This window comes from Oncorhynchus keta, chromosome 2 (genome assembly GCF_023373465.1).
Source record: "Oncorhynchus keta strain PuntledgeMale-10-30-2019 chromosome 2, Oket_V2, whole genome shotgun sequence".
NCBI classification, from domain to species: domain Eukaryota; kingdom Metazoa; phylum Chordata; class Actinopteri; order Salmoniformes; family Salmonidae; genus Oncorhynchus; species Oncorhynchus keta.
Window position 1 is genome coordinate 45,088,450 of NC_068422.1, and position 22,502 is coordinate 45,110,951.

General features: G+C 42.8%; 2 protein-coding genes across 4 annotated transcripts in view; both read left to right on the top strand.

The window, feature by feature from the left end:
• The window catches only part of LOC118401088 (serine/threonine-protein phosphatase 2A 56 kDa regulatory subunit delta isoform-like), a 633,889-nt gene that overhangs the window by 337,197 nt on the left and 274,190 nt on the right, over window positions 1-22,502 (top strand). The gene's annotated exons all lie outside the window — the stretch shown is intronic.
• LOC118401199 (zinc finger protein 883-like) lies at window positions 6,168-11,204 on the top strand. Of its 3 annotated transcripts, XM_035798524.2 has the most exons (3): window positions 6,168-6,349; window positions 7,307-7,389; window positions 7,507-11,204. In XM_035798524.2, exon 3 carries the CDS (start codon window positions 7,592-7,594, stop codon window positions 8,987-8,989), a length of 1,398 nt encoding a protein of 465 aa, XP_035654417.1. In that variant the 5' UTR covers window positions 6,168-6,349; window positions 7,307-7,389; window positions 7,507-7,591; the 3' UTR covers window positions 8,990-11,204. The 3 variants fall into 3 exon arrangements, with proteins under 3 accessions (XP_035654417.1, XP_035654405.1, XP_035654410.1); XM_035798512.2 differs by lacking the exon at window positions 7,307-7,389; XM_035798517.2 differs by lacking the exon at window positions 6,168-6,349 and having other exon boundaries at window positions 6,356-7,389.

Consider the following 22,502-nt stretch of genomic DNA (forward strand, 5'->3'; position numbering starts at 1 on the left):
CCTGTACTCTCTGTTCACCCATGACTGTATGGCCGTTCATGACTCCAACGTGGTGTCACATTTTAAATACATAGGAATTTTGTGGTTTGACTGTATGACATCACAGCAGTATTCATTATAATCCTCAACGTCTCATCTTTCACAACACAACGATTTACAGGATTTCCCTCACTCAGACGACAACAAATGTGCAAAAGTAGCCCCATTAGCGGGAGGGATGGTGGCATCTTTTTGTCACGCGTGGTGCTCAAGTTTATAACGGACGTCAGTCAAAACCCATACAGCCTTAAGTGGGGAACCTGAACTCTGACGTCATGTATAGAATGTTACTGTACAGCCACTGCGTTCCAATTTAGGTGCTAACCAATGACAAAATCTGCCATTTTCAACCTGTATTCGGGATGACTGGGTGAGTGGAAAAGGCTACTTTAGGCTCCATCTCTGTTTCCTTGCGGAGGTGAGGAGACATGAGGTGAGGAAAAGTTATCCTGTTTTGCTTTCAACATCATACGATCTCAGATCCTCTACTGACCTGTGGACTTGTACAGCATGCCTGTCATGGTCCCGGCAACAACCGTGTTGACGTCATCCTCTGCTCCTCAGGTCTTCGCGATGGCCACCCCAAACACACTCTACAACAGAGCTGAGGACAAGCATACAGGTGAATTAATGTCACATTGTTTTTTTGTTTCTATTGAGAAAATAACAGTATATCAATGTGTGGCACTGCTGAAAGGACATCTGTGTCAATCCACTGGTGGGGAATGACAGGCACTCACCCACTGACCCAAGTGTGTTCGCTCATGTCACTCCTTGGCGGGTCACCAGATTCAGGGTCCTAAAACAGAGGGCAAGTGAGGAAGGATATTATATCCATTAAAACACAGACACAAAGACTCACCCAACTTCAATGGGACACAAGGGTTGATTTACAGTTAGGGGTTCCAGTAAAAGTGCTGCATATTGGGAAAAACTGATACACGCCTGCTGCATCGCCAAACAAGACTTGTTTCAGTTTATATGGAAATCCAAAAACTACTATCCTTGAGTGGATGAGATCATCAGGCCAAGTGTAAACAGCCTGCCAGATCATAATGTATCATGATTTATCTGATTCAGCTTTAGACATTCACTAACAGTAAGACAGTGGCACGTTGTGCAGTGCTATCTATATTCCAACTGTAGCCAGCATTACACAGTGAACACAATGTACCCGTGGCCAAGGCAGACTTTGCCTTCTCCCTTGGCAGGGACAGCTAGGTTTTTGGGCCTTGACATCCTCAGCTGTGTCACAGCACTGAGAAGTCAGGTGTGTCAACACAGGTGTGTTTGAGCACAGGGTCATTCAATGGCATTGGGTGAGCATGACAAAACAAACTCTCAGTGAAAGCAACAGCGTAGTAGGGGTTTACAACATAGATGGGGTTATCTTTGTTTCCTTGTGTGGGTGAGGATAAGTGTTCCTGCTTTCTAATCAAATCAAAGTTTATTTGTCACATGCGCTGAATACAAAAACCTTACAGTGAAATGCTTACTATGCTTACTAACCAATAGTGCAAAAAAAGGTATTAGGTGAACAATAGGTAAGTAAAGAAATAAAAACAACAGTAAAAAGACAGTGAAAAACAGTAGCGAGGCTATAAAAGTAGCGAGACTACATACAGACACCGGTTAGTCAGGCTGATTGAGGTAGTATGTACAGTGGGGCAAAAAAGTATTTAGTCAGCCACCAATTGTGCAAGTTCTCCCACTTAAAAAGATGAGAGAGGACTGTAAATTTCATCATAGGTACACAATTGGTGGCTGACTAAATACTTTTTTGCCCCACTGTACATGTAGATATGGTTAAAGTGACTATGCATATATGATGAACAGAGTGTAGCAGTAGCGTAAAGAGGTGTTGGCAGGTGGTGGGTGGCAGGACACAATGCAGATAGTCCAGTTAGCCAATGTGCGGGAGCACTGGTTGGTCAGGCCAATTGAGGTAGAATGTACATGAATGTATAGTTAAAGTGACTGTGCATATATGATAAACAGAGAGTAGCAGCAGTGTAAAAGAGGGGTTGGGGGGGGTACACACTGCAGATAGTCCGGGTAGCCATTTGATAACCTTTTCAGGAGTCTTTTGGCTTGGGGGTAAAAACTGTTGAGAAGCCTTTTTGTCCTAGACTTGGCACTCCGGCACCGCTTGCCGTGCAGTAGTAGAGGGGTGGCTGGGGTCTTTGACAATTTTCTGACACCGCCTGGTGCAGAAGTCCTGGATGGCAGGCAGCTTAGCCCCAGTGATGTACTGGGCAGTACGCGCTACCCACTGTAGTGCCTTGCGGTCGGAGGCCGAGCAATTGCCGTAGCAGGCAGTGATGGAAAATAAGTATTGCTCTCGATGTTGCAGCTGTAGAACCTTTTGAGGATCTCAGGACCCATGCCAAATCTTTTTAGTTTCCTGACTGAGCACACACCCCTGGGGAGCTCCAGTGTTGAGAATCAGTGTGGCAGATGTGTTGCTACCAACCCTCACCACCTGGGGGCAGCCCGTCAGGAAGTCCAGGATCCAGTTGCAGAGGGAGGTGTTTAGTCCCAGGGTCCTTAGCTTAGTGATGAGCTTTGAGGGTACTATGGTATTGAACGCTGAGCTGTAGTCAGTGAATAGCATTCTCACATAAGTGTTCCTTTTGTCCAGGTGGGAAAGGGCGGTGTAGAGTGCAATAGAGACTGCATCATCTGTGGATCTGTTTGGGGCGGTATGTAAATTGGAGTGGGTCTAGGGTTTCTGGGATAATGGTGTTGATGTGAGTCATTACCAGCCTTTCAAAGCACTTCATGGCTACGGACGTGAGTGCTACGGGTCTGTAGTCATTTATGCAGCTTGCCTTTGTGTTCTTGGGCACAGGGACAATGGTGGTCTGCTTGAAACCAATATTCCAACTGTAGCCAGCATTACACAGTGAACACAATGTACCCGTGGCGAAGGCAGACTTTGCCTTCTCCCTTGGCAGGGACAGCTAGGTTTTTGGGCCTTGACATCCTCAGCTGTGTCACAGCACTGAGAAGTCAGGTGTGTCAACACAGGTGTGTTTGAGAACAGGGTCATTCAATGGCAATGTGTGAGCATGACAAAACAAAATCTCAGTGAAAGCAACAGCGTAGTAGGGGTTTACAACATAACCCCATCATATCGGCCTACTATTACCAGTTTTCCATGGAACAATGTTGTGTTATTACTGATACCGATTGGGGAAAACGATGGTGCTGCATATCAGCATTATAAATTCAGCCAACAGGTTTTGTGAGAATCAGTTTCAGCTAATTCAAAAGTGTATAATTCAGTGCTTCTCCCACCCCTCTAACACTGGTCTAATGCTATCAGTAGTTTACCTTTGGATCAGTGAGTTCCTCACTTTGACTTAATCATTGATTCATGTCATACCATGTCAAGTCCGATTCACAGGAGGTTGGTGGAACCTTAATTAGGGAGGAGAGGCTCGTGGTAATGGCCGGAGCGGAATTAGTGGTTTCCACGTTTTTGATGCCATTCCATTTGCGCCGTTCCAGACATTATTATGAGCCGTCCTCCTGTGGTCAGATTATGTATGCAGATACTTTGATGCCCCAAATCATGGCCTCATATCTGTAAGGGCAAGAGAAGACTAACCTTTCAGGTGGTTGTCCTTTTGGAGTTATTACTAAATCAATAAAGATTGCAGATGGCTCAAGCAACCCATAAGAAGATTGAGTTGGGCCAAAATCCTACTACTTAAACATCATTACCCATATAGATACATTTAAATATATTTAGAAAGTTCAAATAGAACCCTTGAAATCATTGCACCACCCCAAACACAATGGCGGGCATGACAAATTGTAGATTTAACAACCAGCCATCTGAAATCCTTTGAAGCATACTGAACTAATTGGTAGAGACTGCCCTCTGCTGGTTGATACCTGAAGGAGTAATTCAATTCTACTGAAAAGGGGATTGAGATTAATAGAACTATTAATCTGATTTGTGTCTCAAAACCAGAAATAATATATGAAGGAGATACAATTTAATCACAGCCTGATTCGATAAATCAGTGTACATTGAGTGGTTTAGACCAAGCCATGTTTTTGGTCTCTGATAGTCCCATGCGGAGCCCGTTGAGAGCTCCAAACGCTGCACTTGAGAAGCAAAACAAACAAGAACTTGTTTTACACAATTTTATTTGACATTTTATACAGGCTCAAGAGCGAGAGTAAGCGACAAACGAGATTTCCCCTGTAATACAACAGCCTCCAAGGGTGAAAACAAGCTAGTTCAAGTCGGCCTGTGGTTTAGTTAGCACAAATCGGTCAAATGAAATCATCATGGTCCTGTGGGAATATTAGTCATTGTTGTATTTTATACAACGGGTGGGTCCAACCCTGAATGCTGATTGGTTAAAAGAGCATCCCAGCCGGTGTCTAATTCCACAAATGACTACTCGCTAAATCTATGACGTTAAAATGCCCATTTACTCTGTTCATTTGACGACGCAATCCACTGTCTCATCAACCCAGACAGGGACATTATTAATTTGATCTCCACTATAAAAAAAGCATCTAGACTTTAACTCACATTTCTTTTAAACTAACATTTAGTTTCGCAGCTGAGATTTGTATAAAGCTTACGGTCTGTCCGATATTTGCAGAATTGTTTCAATGTTAAAATCTCCAACTGTCCCATAGTAATGAACGTGTATGAGGCAGGCAGCGCCAGTCGAAATCATGAATCAATTGGCATAATTTTTCATGTGTATATTAAAGAAATCAATTGAAAAAACATTCAGACGAAACGAAGTGCAGCTAGTTTGCAATCTTTTCAACTTCAGTTTGAAGTCGTTAGATTTGTTGTTGGCTAGTTTATCTGAACAACAGTATCCTGACGAGAGAGCACATTCATACAGGCTCAATAGCGAGAGTAAGAGACAAAACAAGATTTCCACTGTAATTACAACAGCCTCCAAGGGTGAAAAAAACTAGATTAATTCATCCTAACTGGAACTCACATGTGTAAGATATATTGGAATCACGTACCAGTTACTGCCTGAGGAAAGAATAAAAAAGACAGTCAGCTGGTGTTCATGGCCACAACAAACAGCTCAGACTGAGTTGTATAATTTGTCTATATCAGATTGACAAACAATTTACATGGGACACCAGCGAGTTCAGTGTTTGAATATTCTGGCGAGGCTCCACTAAATAAGATAAAACCACCTATACTGGATACCCTTGACCAGGAACATCAACAAGTGGATCCAGTAAGGGTGGTTTTAGCTAAAACATCCCTTAGTCTTCCTTGATCCACCTGATTCCCTAAATTTCCAAACACTGAACTCGCAGGACCCCGGCGTCCCATGTAAATCGTTTGTTAACCTGCTATGTACAAATTATGCAATTCAAACTGAGCTACGTCTTGTGGCCATGAGCATCAGCTGACTTTTAACTTGTGTGAGACTGTCTTCCTTCCTTGGCTAGCTACTTTGGCTGTTCTTTTAAGGAATTATTGGCGCAACTATTGTAGCTAAGTGGCTTTCAATGGATGACTAGCCTATAAACCAGCGATTCTGGTGAGCATTTTAAAACCCAGGGTTTGTTAACTAGCTATATTGACTAGCTAGCACTACCTCGTCTTGTTTCTGGCTATCTGAACGTTAGTTAGCTAGCTTCTATCTGAGTAGCACTGAATAGTTAACTGCTTTGACATTATTGGGTGTACTACTGGTTTCTCAACTCCGACCCTGTCATATAAATTACATGTCGTTACAGTGACAGCTAGCTAGTAGCATACTTGTTGACAACCACATGACACATCATCACTCAAAAAAGTCGTAAAGACAAGAACGACGTCCTGTGTTTGGATCGATAATACATCTGAAATTAGATGGTTAGAATGGAAAGGGTGATTAAAGGCCATTACTCGTATTTAACAATCGAACTTTGAAATTGTATCTTTGCACGTAATGGACAGTAGACGAATAATTCGAAAGTTTAAATAAACTGTTCACTACAGTTTTCACGACACCCTGTGCTTGGTAGCTATGTCCTGTCCAATGATTGTTCCTCTCTGGTGCATTGCCCAATGAAATTCGAGATGTGAATGCTGCGCAGGAGCGGTAGAGCGCATGGTTTTAAAATGCATGTGGCTAGCTAGTCACACACTGTCCTTCAAACGCTTTAAGACAATCCACATTATTTAAAATCAGTGATGATACGCAGCCATTGCCAAGGCTTGACATTCATGAGGACGCTGGTTGTGAATTGACAGAGGTGCGGCAGAATCGAGTCATTTCGTCGAGGGTCAAGACAACGAATCTAAAAGGATAAAAGCCCGGTAAATACTAATCTCGAGACCATTAAACTTGCGCCATCGCTTAATTCGGCATAGCTAATTGTTCATACGTCAAATTTGGCTACATAATCTGCCTTATAATCACAACAACGACAATACAATAACGTCTTGGTTATTTATGCCAAATATAGCCAGCTTGCCATTATCTATTGAGCATATTATGCCGGGTGATGTGCTCAGCCACCGTTTGGTGGTAATTCCTGTTTTAAAAAAAATGTCCATCTCGTAACGAGGGTACTTCTGATAAAATAATTTGCTGTGGACAATGGTATGAAGCCAGCCCTGGAGCGTTGGCTCTCGTTTTATGCCCTCAAGCTGCATGTGTCATCGATGCTCGATTTGACCCTGTCAACCCGCCAAGATGTACATGATCAGTGACTAGACATGTACATTGTTTAATGTATTATGCTTTATATGAACAGTACTATGCATCTTGGTCGATAGAAAAATATTTGTCTGAGAAAATCTATTGAATAATGCACGATTACGGAAGAAAAAAAACATGGTTTATGCTCAGCGCTATTTTTATGGCGGGCAGAATGAATTCGTTTTAGCCAGAGAGCATTCTGAGATAATCCTAGAGCATGAATAAAACGTACATTGTACTAGTAAATATCTTTGGTCGATATAGTTTTGAGATGTCATTTCGGGATTTGTGAGTGTTTTCGACACTACATATATCTGTCTCCTGTCTGTTGTAGGCGGCCTTTTAGCTACAGCCCATTTAATCCCCTCCCATGATGCATTGTGCTCATCCCAGTCCCTACTGTATTTCCTGTTTATTGTTGCTGCTTTGTCTGGTCATTTTCTTTCGTCCTCAAATGTAGTATATTTACTAACATTTTCTAATTGCTAATAATTTCTGGTGTTTTGCTCAAGCTCGTGCAACCGTTTAACGTAGCACCACTCCTACTGAAGCAAACGTCGTTTTTTGTTTAGTTTTCTCCAGTCAACGTAATGCAAAGCACTTCCTCGGTTCATTTCCACACAATTCAACTCCACGTTCGATAGTGAAAGTACAAGTATGTCCATGTTTTTATCTGTGATTTTCAAAGGTATTTTGTTTATGTGTAATATTGGATGTGGTGTTCATTTGTTTTGTCAAAAAAAACAGTTTACTTTTTTTCCCTCTCTTTTAGGAGTGGGGGAGTCTTATTGTACCATTGGCCCTGTAATTCCAACGAGACCAAAAGTTACACACATTGACATTTGGGGTTTGCTACAATGGAGGACTCTGAGACTGACTTGACTTCGTCTGAACCGGATGCACTTGGGGCAGACTTCATCACAGTGGAACTGGATACCCAACCCATAGAATATGTTGTCAAGTGGGCAGAGGTCGGGTCCAAGTTCACAATATCCTGTGTGAAAAAGGAGGCGGATGAGGGGTCTGGCCTAAATCTGGAGCATGTGAAGGCAGAGCCAGACGAGCCCTTCTTTGCCCAGTATGAAGAGGAGTTCCCTGGCTGTGAGATAGCAGAACAGAGTGTTGTAGTAAAGACGGACGACTCTGATGAGGATGACCACACTGAGCCAGGGAGTAGCCAACTGGTTCCTGTTGGAGATGGCTCTGATTCGGGCTCAGAGAAATGGGAATATATTTCACCAGGGGGATACTACAGCTGCAACTACTGTGGGAAATGCTACAGTCATTCCTCAAGCCTATCAAGACACCAACAATTGCACACAGGAAAGGCACCCCCACCCCCAAACAAGCAAACAGATACAGGGTCAGGTGAGGGGAACAAATACAAATGCACGCAGTGTGCAATGCGATTCAAAAGCAGAAGAGCTCTCGGAACTCACCTGAGAACACACCGGGGCATGAGAGTTTACCCATGCAACATCTGTGGGAAGGATTTTAACCACAGCTCCAGCTTGTCGCGTCATAGGCTCATCCACAAAAAAGGGAAGGGTATTCCCTCTGGTGTCATACCTGCTGAAATCAGTTATGTCCGCCGCCCACCTGGCAGCAGGAAAAAGAAGAAGCAGGCTGATGAGAAGATCCCTGGCGAAAAGAAGTTTCCTATCAGGAAGAACCTCTCCGGAGAGAAATTCTACGCTTGTACACAATGTGATATGACCTTCAAGAACTCCATTGGCCTCTCAAAACACCAGGTCTCTCATGTCAAGGACCTGCTTAATAACTATGCCCACGGTAAAGACGGTCTTACCAAGTCCTCTGACTTGAAAATACGCCTCAAGTTGTGCTCGAGGGACAAACCCAACTTCTACACCCTCTGTAAGAAGAACAAGCGATCAAGAGCTGCCAAGCGCCAGCGCCAAGCATCGGTCTCTGAGGAAGAGGAAGGACCATATGCATGCGAGCAGTGTGACAAGCGCTTCAGCCAAGTGCAGAGCTTCGCCAGGCACCAGCAAATGCACAAGGGAGACAACAAGTTCAGCTGCTCTTACTGTAAAAAGACCTTCACCAGATTGTCCAACCTCCACCACCATGAGAGATCTCACTCCACAGGGGGGAAGTATGAATGCACAACCTGCAGCAAGACATTTGTGCACTCGTCCAGCTACTCCAGGCACAAGCGGCAGCACGCAGAGGAGGAGGCCCGCCAGCGGAAGGGCATAGATGAGATGGAGCCACTTGATTCAGACTCTGAGTGAGCGCAGTTGCGGTCTGCTCTTGACTGCCCACACTCAGCTGTCAATACTCTGGGTTTCAGGGGTTGGGAGGTTTGGGGGATTTTGTTTGGGACTGGAATTGGCTTTACTCTTGAGTATATAAAGTGTGTAATGACTTATATTTGTATGGTATCAGCAAATTGGATCTTGGGATGGGGTTAGGAATTTGGGTTCCCCACCCCCCTCCCCCTCATACACATTTTACCTAAATTGCACTGACAATGTTGTCCTCTGCTGCTCATGCAAAACATATTTTGATTTATTTTGTTAATTCCCTTTTGGCCATGTTTCGTTACAGGTTTAGGGTAAAAGTGTTCCTAGAGTCTCGCCAGCTGTGTAGTATATCGGCCATGTCAAGATATCACCCTTACCACACACATCAGAAAACTGCTATAAAATGCTTCTGATATCGAGTATACACCCTTTTCTGTATGTAATCTTTAAAAAAAAAAAAAAATCTCTGATATGACAAAGGGTCAAAATTAAAACCTTGCCATCAAACTAAATCCGGATTTGACCTCGGTGGATTAATCTGATGTCTGCGCTACGCCACATACAGTCTCTGTTCAATCAAGCTTCTATGGTTTAGCCTCTGATTTGTATCTGTTCATGCAAGTAATCTCTGATGCTGAAAAAATAACGAAGAACATTGAGGAAAAAAAACAAAGGGAGGTTGATTGAATTCCAGGCATCGCCAGTAAATGTGCTAATTATTAATCCTTCAATCAGAAAACTGTTCTTTTCCTGTCCCCTACTCCACATCACTTGATTAATGATCTTAATGACACACAGTGGTGAAATGAAAAGACAATATTTATTTCTACATGTTTGGGATAATTGATTTGTATCATTTTTTGAAAACTGCTCGTGTTGAGTGATCAACCAAGTTCTCAATTAGTTTTATTCTACTACACAGTGTTCAGATGAATGTTCAGATTGTTGATTTAAAGGATTTGTCCAAATATTAAGTCCAGTCAGATCCTTAGAACTTGAATATGCTATATTTGATATTTGTCAACATATACTGCAATTACCACAACGTATACAACTGTGACTCCATATATATGTATGCATTATGAATATAACATGAGAATAGTTTACAATATATGTCGTTTTTACATCTGCTGTTCCTGTGTGTGTAAAGCATTGCTTTTGTGAAAGTGAGAATAATTGAGATATTTAATGATATGTGCAGTGCATTTTGACAAAAACACTCAAATATTCCTGGGATTAGGGATTTAATATTTTGTTCAAGTATTTGTTTATTGAGGTTGTAGGGGAAACTGCACAATTTATTTATGAATTGGGAACAAAGGTGCAATTGAAATGGTAGTGAATGTGATTCACATCCATGGCCATCGTTGGAAACACCTTTTTTAGGTGGCAACACCTTCCCCATTTGCCACCAAAGTTCCACCTTTTCAGGTGTACCTTTCAAAATCTATTACCATTCACAGAAATATTATCAAGTGCTGTCAACTACTTACTGTGTATCTCCATAATGCTTGTATACATGCATAGCCAGATGGATTTCCTTTTCCAGCTAAACTGTTCAATTATCTGTTCAAAGTGCTTAACTAGTCTCCTGTTCAATGTTTTGTATTTTGCTTTAAGCACAACCAGGGTACTCTGAACAATGATCAACACTTGACTTTGTGAATACCATTTACTGTTTTGAATTGGTATTTTATTTGTGACTTCTAACCTCTATTTCTTTGAGTGTTTGAAAATGACACCTAGGGGAAGTGTAGTGGCATGTATCAAGCACAGACCCAGTCTATTGCACCCACAATGATAATTGAAGATGGAACAATTATGATAAAGGCTTGGTACTTTCCCTGTATTTATGTTACTACATTTTTTTTTTGTTTGTTTGTTTGTTTTTGAAGAGCTAGATTCCCCTGCTTCCCTTAAACCTTAGTTGAGTCGGGTTAAATATAGTTTTGCATTGTTTTGTTTGTGGTTCTGGCCTTTTTCTCCAATGGCAAACGTTCTTCTCTTATTTTTCAGCAATATCAGCTTTTTGAATTCTGAAACTCATTGTTTTCTTTTTCGCTGTCATTATTTAATTTTTTGATGCAGCGGACCTACATCCTATAGAGAGGTGTATGTTTTTTGTATTGTGTTTGCCATTTAGAATACAGTTGACATGTTTTGTCTTGCGTTTTGGTAATAAACCTTTCATGAAAAAAAAAAATGGTCCATGATGTCCTGGATCTGTTTGAGAATGTGTAGGCCTATGGTGGATTTCAGAATATTGGAACTGCTAAATCAGTAAAGGGATCACAACTCAATTGTGCTTTACCAATATTCAGTTGTAGTTTGACTTCAGCGAGACTATTAATAAAGTACAACTGTCCAGTTGCTGTTGGTAATTCACCATGTGGTTTTAAAGTCTCCCACTAGATGGCAGCAAAACACTTCAAATCACCACTCACAGCATGACCTGTTACAGTAACGGAAGACTTGTCAATGTTTTGAAGTTATCTTCCTTTTTTAAGAAATTGAATTCAATTGTTACAATCGTTTTTTGCACAGATTTTATTTATCGGGTCATCTATTCACATTTAAGACAATCCATGAAAATGGTTATTTGTCTACTGACTAAGGGAAGGCACTATTCAATCCGCATTGTGTAAATTCAATTTTACAGCGGGATTTAAATTTAAAGGGAATGTTTCCACTTTAGGAAAGACTGCATTCATGGTAAACACTGCATATGTCGGCTCAATTGGGAATTCCCCTTTACATTTCTATCTTGGAATCTGTAACGCTTCAGATTTACAGATTGGATCAAGCCCTAAGTCCACTTTTCTTTATCTGCTGCCCAGAATATCTCACAGGGTCATAAAAAAAGATGCATGCAAAGGTATGTCACACTGCCTGAAATCTAGAACCTGTTTTGTGTATATTCCACTCCTTGTACTCTGTGTCATTACCAAACATGTTCAGCATGGCAAGGGGTGGAATGATAGCTAAACAGACTGGTACAAGCTCAACACAGCAAAAAAAGAAACGTCCCTTTTTCAGGTCCCTCTCTTACAAAGATAATTCGTAAAAATCCAAATAATTTCACAGATCTTCATTGTAAAGGGTTTAAACACTGTTTCCCATCTTTGTTCAATGAACCATAAACAATTAATGAACATGCACCTGTGGAACGGTTGTTAAGACACTAACAACTTACAGACGGTAGGCAATTAAGGTCACAGTTATAACAATTTAGGACACTAAATAGGCCTTTCTACCGACTGAAAAACAACAAAAGAAAGATGCCCAGGGTCCCTGCTCATCTGCGTGAACGTACCTTAGGTATGCTGCAAGGAGGCATGAGGACTGTAGATGTGGCCATGGCAATGAATTGCTATGTCCGTACTGTGAGACGCCTAAGACAGTGCTACAGGGAGACAGGACGGACAGCCGATCGTCCTCGCAGTGGCAGACCAAGTGTAACAACACCTGCACAGGATCGGTACATCCGAACATCACACCTGCGGGACAGGTACAGGATGGAAACAACAACTGCCCGAGTTACACCAGGAACGCACAATCCCTCCATCAGTGCTCAGACTGTCTGAGAGAGGCTGGACTGAGGGCTTGTAGGTCTGTTGTAAAGGCAGGTCCTCACCAGACATCACCGGCAACAACGTCGCCTACGGGCACAAACCCACTGTCGCTGGACCAGACAGAACTGGCAAAAAGTGCTATTTGACGAGTCGCGGTTTTGTCTCACCAGGGGTGATGGTCAGATTCGCGTTTATCGTCGAAGGAATGAGCGTTACATAGAGGCATGTACTCTGGAGCGGGATCGATTTGGAGGTGGAGGGTCCGTCATGGTCTGGGGCGGCGTGTCACAGCATCCTGACATGACCCTCCAGCATGCCAATGCCACCAGCCACACTGCTCGTTCTGTGCATGATTTCCTGCAAGACAGTTAGTTTTATTCTACTACACAGTGTTCAGATGAATGTTCAGATTGTTGATTTAAAGGATTTGTCCAAATATTAAGTCCAGTCAGATCCTTAGAACTTGAATATGCTATATTTGATATTTGTCAACATATACTGCAATTACCACAACATATACAACTGTGACTCCATATATATGTATGCATTATGAATATAACATGAGAATAGTTTACAATATATGTCGTTTTTACATCTGCTGTTCCTGTGTGTGTAAAGCATTGCCTTTGTGAAAGTGAGAATAATTGAGATATTTAATAATATGTGCAGTGCATTTTGACAAAAACACTCAAATATTCCTGCCATGGCAAGCGAAGAGCCCGGATCTCAATCTCATTGAACACATCAGGGACCTGTTGGATCGGAGGGTGAGGGCTAGGGGTTTTCCCCCCAGAAATGTCGGGGAACTTTCAGGTGCCTTGGTGGAAGAGTGGGATAATATCTCACAGCAAGAATTGGAAAATCTGGTACAGTCCATGAGGAGGAGATGCCCTGCAGAACTTAATGCAGCTGGTGGCCACACCAGATACTGACTGTTACTTTTGATTTTGAACCCCCCTTTGTTCAGGGACACATTATTCCATTTCTGTTAGTCACATGTCTGTGGAACTTGTTCAGTTTATGCCTCAGTTGTTGAATCTTGTTATGTTCATACAACTATTTAGTGGCCTTCTATGCAGAGTTGCAAAGACAAAGATATATATCAGACTGGCCAATAAAAAGAAAATATTAAGATGGGCAAAAGAACACAGACACTGGACAGAGGAGCTCTGCCTAGAAGACCAGCATCCCTATTGAGCTTGTAATTGAACGCACAAATGCTGATGCTCCAGAAACTCATCTAGTCTAAAGAAGGACAGTTTTATTGCTTCTTTAATCAGAACAACAGTTTTCAGCTGTGCTAACATCATTTTAAAATGGTTTTCTAATGATCAATTTGCCTTTTAAAATTAAAAACTTGGATTAGCTAACACAACGTGCCACTGGAGCAGAGTAGTGATGGTTGCTGATAATGGGCCTCTGTACACCTATGTAGATAGTCCATAAAAAATCTGACTTTTCCAGCTACAATAGTCATTTACAACATTAACAATGTCTACACAGTATTTCTGATCAATTTGATATTATTTTAATGGACCAAAAATGGGATTTTCTTTCAAAAACAAAGACATTTCTAATTGACCCCAAACTTTTGAACGGTAGTGCACATCACAGCATAGTTGAAAGATATATGGCGCGTAGAAATCCAAAGAGGGTGGCCAGCAGAGATGGGTGGGATGGGTTGAGATAGGTGGGTACGGGGGAGGAGGGGGAGGGGGTCTTGGATGGTTGAGGGGCAGCTCTCGAGGGGAACTGTGGGGGGTCTTGGATGTTTGGTGGCCTGACGGTTGGGGAGCTCTGGCCGGTGGCCGAGAAGTCACTGGTTTGGGTCCCTGATTCGACTGGGTGGGGAATCCGTCCTTGTGCCCTTGGGTGGGGCACATGACCCTGCTTGCTCCTGTGGGTCGCACTGGATGGGAGAGTCTGCTAGATGACTGAATGTAATGGGCGCTGAAGACGTGGATGTCGATTAAGGCAGCCCCCCACACCTTTGATTCAGAGGGGTTGGGTTAAATGCGGAAGACATTTCAGTTGAAGGCATTCAGTTGTACAACTGACTAGGTATCCCCCTTTCCCTAATGTAAATGTTGAGTGGCTTCACTGCAGGAAGATTGTATGTTTTGAAATTCAATCAAATAAATACAAATAAAAGTTCAACTGTAATGTGCTGTATTGGATTTGCCCCAAACATAACAGTTTCTATTCAGGACAAAAAGTTAATTGCTTTGCCACGTTTCTTTTCAGTATTACTTTAGTGCCTTGTTGCTAGCAGGATGCATGTTTTAGAATATTTTATTAGTGTTGCGGAGTAACTATAATGTTGTTGATCCATTTTTATTCTTCTCCTATCACAGCCATTAAACTCTGTAACTGTTTTAAAGTCTGCATTGGAAATTCCTAAACGGTTTCCTTCCTCTCCAGCAACTGAGTTAGGAAGGACGCCTGTATCTTTGTAGTGACTGGGTATATTTATACACCATCCAAAGTGTAATTAATAACATCACCAGGCTCAACAGGATATCCAATGTCTGCTTTTTTAACCTTTATTTAACTAGGCAAGTCAGTTAAGAACACATTCTTATTTATATAGTCTTATTTTTACCCATATACCAATAGGTGCCCTTCTTTGCGAGGCTTCGTGGTTGAATCTGTGTTTGAAATTCACTGCTCGACTGAGGAACCTTACAGATAATTATTGTATGTGTGGGGTACAGAGATAAGGTAGTCATTCCAAAATCATGTTAAACACTATTGCACACAGAGTGAGTCCATGAAACCTATGTGACTTGTTAAGCAAACGTTTACTCCTGAACTTATTTAGGCTTGCCATAACAAAATCGGTTGAATACTTATTTCTCAAGACATTTAAACTTTTCACCTTTAATTAATTTGTACAAAATTTGAAAAACATAATTCCACTTTGACATTATGGGGTATTGTGTGTAGGCCAGTGACAAAACATCTACATTTTAAATTCAGGCTGTAACACAACTAAAAGTCAAGGTATGCGAATACCCTCTGAAGGCACTGTAGATTCATGTCTGTTACATAAATATTAAGTAAAAGTGTATTTATTTATATATGGGCACAGCTTATCAGACAACAAACTCTGTCACATTTAGCAGGCAGAAAGCAATTTAAATCAAACAACTATTGCGCACTTAAACCTCTAGGGGACCCACACAGCCCAGAAAAGTACTCCTCTTTTTCTGTCGGGCTACTCTACAATCACTCGAGATGGAGGGGTGAAGAAATTTGTAAGGACAGAGAAAGAGAGAGAGAGTGGGAGGGGAAAAAAGAGTTTCTATTAGAATTCAGGATTTGCAGCTGTGGAGTTTCTGGGCTCTCAAAGTGAGCCAATAACATTTGCCATTGTTGCCAGGCTAGAGGACTCAGACTTCCTGGCAACCCCAAACTAAATTACCCAGGCTTTTCTGTGGCCCTAGAAACGAGCTCTCTGTTCCGCAAACAAAAAGGGCATTGAGACGAGGGGAGAGATGGCCTCCCGGGCTCCTGAAAAGCCAACTCCGAGCCAATAAATGAAGGCAGAGGGCTCCCTCTATGAGAACGGCTGTGGGAAATGGTAGTGATGTCATTATGAATGCATTTCTGAATGTTGTTGTTGCTTGCTTCTTCTCTCTGCCCCATCTCGGGTTCCTAGAACCCCCACCCCCGCCTCCCCACCCCCCCACTGTTCCCTTCCTGTGTCATTATTGGGAGTCCACCAATGAAAAAAAAAGTTAAAGCCCAGTCCCTGGGACCCCAGTGAGGCACTGGTCTCTATGGAAACGGGAACACAGTGCTGTAGGTCGTCAGTTCCTCTTTGAGACCAGTGTGGAGGACATGAGGAGGAGATGGTGTGTGAGAGAGAGAGAGAGGGGGGGGGTCGGATCAGCAAGAATTTGGACACCTTGAAGACAAATTTGTAAGCCCTCATTTATGGGCCTTTTCTTTAAACAAAAGAGTTTTAAGTCAGATCCAGCATGTGCTTTATCAGGGCTCGGTGTGGAGTGGTATACAGACCTATTCATTCACTTCCCTCAATTAATACTGAATGCTACTTGTTAGCACATGACAGTAGAGAAACAGAAAATGCATGTTTTTGAATCAGAATCCCCAAGTACATTTAATACACATATTTTACTTGGTGATATGGTGCTGCTAGTGATCGACAACATTTACAGACAGAATACAGACAGCGGAGTTTCAACAAAGTTTACAAACATTATATACAACTAGGTAGAGTGAGCACAGAGCTATTAGAGAATGAGCAGATATACACTCTATAGTGGGTATACGGTTGATATACAGAGTGCAATGCACTATATTGCAGTTATTTTGTCTACAGTTCAGAGATGGCTTGATGTGGTGTCCAGCATAGAGTGCATAGTCCTTTAGTCTCTATGGGCCAGACGGTCAGTTGGCGGGAAGTTTTGGTCAGAAGTACATTTTTGGAGGAGGGGGTGACTGGAATGGAAGTGGTCAGCGCTGATCTTTCCTGCACGCTTCCTTGCCCTGGAGTAGTGCAGGACCCCGATGGAGGGCATGTTTGCAGCCAATGACCCTCTCTGCAGACTGGACAATCTGTTGCAGTTTGTCCTTGCAGCGGGCAGATGCAGACCCAAACCAGACGGTGATGGAGGAGATGAGGATGGACTAAATGATTGATGCATTAAACCGGATCAGGATCTGCAGATGTGCCTTCTTGGTGACCGTTGTGATGTTGTCCTCCCATTTGAGGTTGTGGGAGATGATGGTCCCGGGAATTTGAATGATTCAGCCATGCCCTCAATCTCGAGGGGGGGAGAGATGGAGGGGGGAGGGGGAGTTTTCTGTAGTCAACCACCATTTCCACGAGTTCCAAATTAATGAGACTGCACCTGGCCATAAGCCGGTCGACCTCTCCATGGCACATGGACTCATCGCCATTGGTGATGAGAATGACCACAGTGGGGTCACTTGCAAACTTGAGAGGTTTGACAGATGCGTTGTTGGAGGTGCAGTCATTGGTGTAGCGTGAGTAGAGTAGAGGGGAGAGCACGCATCCTTGCGGCGCTCCGGTGCTGAGGGATAAAGAGTCCGAAAGATATTTTCCCAGCTTCAGGTGTTGCGTCCTATTGGTCAGGAAGTCAGTGATCCACTGACAGATGGAGCTGGACATGTTCAGCTGAAAGAGTTTGTCTTGTAGCAGTTCTTTAATCATTTATTTTGATGTGTGCAATGACTGACATGCAGTATTTTCCTTATCTTTTCCATCGACCTGTATTTATCTATACTTCTGATCGTCATCCATTCTTTGTTCCCTCGTGTCATCAACAAGTCTGCATGGTGTGATTGCAGTAATAATGCAAAACCTGTCTCCCCATGAACCTGGCTCATTCCCCACTCTCAACTCGATACCCTTACAGGCCGGAAGAATAAACAAACAACATACAGTTGAAGTCGGAAGTTTACATACACTTAGGTTGTAGTCATTAAAACTCGTTTTTCAACCACTCCACAAATTTCTTGTTAACAAACTATAGTTTTGGCATGTCGGTTAGGACATCTACTAAGTCATTTTTCCAACAATTGTTTACAGACAGATTATTTCACTTATAATTCACTGTATCACAATTCCAGTGGGTCAGAAGTTTACATACAGTAAGTTGACTGTGCCTTTAAACAGCTTGGTAAATTCCAGAAAATGATGACGTGTCAGTGTTGTGTGTATAGGTGGCAGGGAAGTCAGGCGCAGGATAATCAAACTTAGCGGAATGGAGTTGTTTAATAACTTGAAAACAAACCATGAAATACATTAAATAACCATGAAATACAATAAAACAAAGTGGGTAAGAGGACCCGTCACGCACCAATACAAACAACACGAATACTGAACAACCAACCATCTTTGACAAGGACATGAGGGGAAACAGAGGGTTAAATACACAACAGGTAATGAATGGGATTGAAACCAGGTGTGTAGGAAGACAAGACAAAACCAATGGAACATGAAAAATTGATTAATGATTACTAGAAGAACGGTGACGTCGACTGCCGAGCACCGCCCGAACAAGGAGAGGTATCGACTTCGGCAGAAGTTGTGACAACATGGCTTTAGAAGCTTCTGATAGGCTAATTGACATAATTTGAGTCAATTGGAGGTGTACCTGTGGATGTATTACAAGGCCTACCTTCAAACTCAAACTCATCGTTATGTTTGGAGGAAAAAGGGGGAGGCTTGCAAGCCGAAGAACACCATCCCAACAGTGAGGCACGGGGGTGGCAGCATCATGTTGTGGGGTGCTTTGCTGCAGGAGGTACTGGTGCACTTCGCAAAATAGATGGCATCATGAGGAAATGATGTGGATATATTGAAGCAACATCTCCAGACATCAGTCAGGATGTTAAAGCTTGGTCGCAAATGGGTCTTTCAAATGGACAATGACCCCAAGCATACTTCCAAAGTTGCGGTGAAATGGCTTAAGGAAAATAAATAATAAATCATTCTCTCTACTATAATTCTGACATTTCACATTCTTAAAATAAAGTGGTGATCCTAACTGACCTAAGACAGGGAATTTGTATTAGGATTAAATGTCAGGAATTGTGAAAAACTGAGCTTCAACATATTTGGCTGAGGTGTATGTAAACTTCCGACTTCAACTGCATTACCCCCCGTTTTATATGCTTACTCATATAGGTGGCGGTGCATTGTGCCCATCCCTGATATTTATGGCTCTATACTGTCTGTATCGTTGAAACGTTACATATTGCACAATGGAAATCTCAAGGTAATTCCCGGGTTCACCTCACATATGCAGCGATTACCGTGAATGCAGTCTGCGCTAACGCGAGAACATTAACTGTACATTTCAATCACGCTCTAACGCGAAACTTCTGCGATACGGATGAGGTGAAAACTAGCAAGTGCAAAAGGGAAAAACTATTAGATATGTAAATAGCTCATTACTCACTCTCACAATCAAGTGGAACTCATTCCCCCTCATTTAGGTGATGTTAAGGCTACAACATCTCCCTGCAGCCACATTCAAATCAAAATCTTGGCTAAATACGGAGAAGGGGAGCTCTGCTCAGCACACTCTACACATGTACAGTCGTGGTCAAAAGTTTTGAGAATGACACAAATATTAATTTTCACAAAGTCTGCTGCCTCAGTTTGTATGATGCCAATTTCCATATACTCCAGAATGTTATGAAGAGTGATCAGATGAATTGCAATTAATTGCAAAGTCCCTCTTCGACATGCAAAAAAACATTTCCACTGCATTTCAGCCCTGCCACAAAAGGACCAGCTGACATCATGTCAGTGATTCTCTCGTTAACACAGGTGTGAGTGTTGACGAGGACAAGGCTGGAGATCACTCTGTCATGCAGATTGAGTTTGAATAACAGACTGGAAGCTTCCAAAGGAGGGTGGTTTAATAATTGTTCTTCCTCTGTCATCCATGGTTACCTGCAAGGAAAAACGTGCCGTCATCATTGCTTTGCACAAAAAGGGCTCCCAATCATCCAGGAACAGTTTGGTGACGAACAATGCCTTTTCCAGCATGATGGAGCACCTTGTCATCAGGCAAAAGTGATAACTAAGTGGCCCGGGGAACAAAACATTGATATTTTGGGTCCATGGCCAGGAAACTCCCCAGACCTTAATCCCAATGAGAACTTGTGGTCAATCCTCAAGAGGCGGGTGGACAAACAAAAACCCACAAATTATGCAAGAATGGGCTGCCATCAGTCAGGATCAGTCAGGTTGTGGCCCAGAAGTTAATTGACAGCATGTCAGGGCGGATTGCAGAAGTCTTGAAAAAGAAGGGTCAACACTGCAAATATTGACTCTTTTGCATCAACTTCATGTCATTGTCAATAAAAGCCTTTGACACTTATGACACTTATGACAATTTTGTAATTTTGTATTCCATTGTAACATCTGACAAAAATATCCAAAGACACTGAGGCAGCAGACTTTGTGGAAATGAATATTTGTGTCATTCTCAAAACTTTTGGCCACGACTGTAGGTAACAGTGTTTCATGGCATTATTTTCCTCTTCACTTAGATGTGTTTCATTTGTTTTGGTTGGAGAACACAAAGGCAGTGAGAAGGGCAACAACAGACGGAGATGAAATCATTATCATCTATAAAATACTGAAGCGAACTGAATACAGAGAATATTGAAAAGGCTGCAGCTTTAAAATAACAGTATCCCTGTTCAACTTTAGAGCACCCAGGGGACACATTTCAAAGACACTGTATATCCATAACATAAGATAACAGAGGTAAGGATTGGTAATGGTACTATGGTATTGCCGCAATGCATCACTTTTCAGTTTTCCCAGCCGCCACCAGAAAGCTGACCAAGATCCCAGCCAGCGTCGACATGAAGGTCACAAGTGCTCTGCCCCTTCCTAAGGTGATCCCTGTGTGGCGGCTGAACGCCCTCCCAGGACTCTCTACCCAGTCCCTGAAAGCTCTGCTTTCATCCTCACTGCCTGTACTGGACTCCCCACCCCTCCCTTAAGGACATTTACATACTCATTAGCCCCCCCCACTGCATTATGTTACATTAGGAGTAGGACTGGAAGGGTGGGGGGCATACTCCAAGTTGGGGATGGGAGTCGAAGCGTGGGGGGGGGGGTCTGCAGATTACGATTCAGGGGGAACATTATTCAACCACTCTCTCTCTCTCATGCAGATTCGGAGCAGGAGAGGGATGAGTACTTCTGTGATTGATCCCCACTCTGGGGCAGAATATTGGATGTATCACAGCCAGAGTGCTGGTACTGTTCTGCTGAATGGAATAGATGGCAGAGAAGAACAAAGTACACAATGAAAAAGTACCATTGACCCTGATAACAACAGAACACAGCTTTGCTATGATCACAGCATGGTTTCTCCATAACATGTGGGTTTTTGCAGGGCATGGCAGTCTGGCAGAAGCAATTTACAGATCAATCCGCACAGCGGAGACTCCAGTGTTCTGCTCCAACCCTCTCCTCCTCCCCGTCCTCCTCCTCTACCCCATGGCATGGCAGTGTTGCTGTTATGGCTGCTGTTGATCTATGGCAGGGTGAACTTGAACATGTCACTTCTCATTTCTCCTCTCCAGGAGTTAAAATGTGACGCCCAGAGAGAATCACATCTACTTTAACACTCTTCATAATTGACTCCCCCTCTGTCCCCAGAGAGAGAGAGAGAGACTCAGAATCCCACAACCCAATCAGAGATCTGTGAGCAGAGCTTTTTTTCTTCTTCTACAAAAACAAACACTTACGTGGCTCAACACCTGGTGGCGACACAAGATGTGATTTCTTCCCCCAAACAGCCGCCGGGGCCCCCAGCACATCTTATCAGCGCATAGCAGCGGGCTGCTGCAGCCCAGGCAGTTTAAGCCCTGTGATAAACATAGCAATTCCTCTAGAAAGCTCCGGAATGGAGGACGAGGAGAGGGGAAAAAGAGAATGAGGAGTGAAACAAGGAATGATAGCCCAGAAAGGGTGAGGGGTGGGACGTGCAAGTATGGATTTGGCCAAAGTATTTGTGTGCTTGTGATGGAGGGAGTCTTGTAGCCTAGTTGCCATGTTGAGAATTGGTTGTAAATTGGAAAATGTTAACAGCTCTCGTGTGTCTCATAACAGCAGGTTGCTAGACCAGAGGTGGTGTTGTTGTTGTTGTGTGTATGAGAGTAGAGATGGCCCGGTGGCCAATTGGGCATCTGAGGAATGCTCCACTGGCTTTAGCTTCATGCTGTGGAGATAACCGCAGATAGTAATCCCTCAATTCCCAATTACATGTCCACTCATGCCTCCCAATGTCAGAAAGTGTGAAAGGGGGTATTGATTGGCCATCCACCCCACCTCTGTGCCACACTGTGTTCCTTCTCTGCTTCTGTATCAGTGATCAGGGGTCATTTTACAACCCATTCGCAAG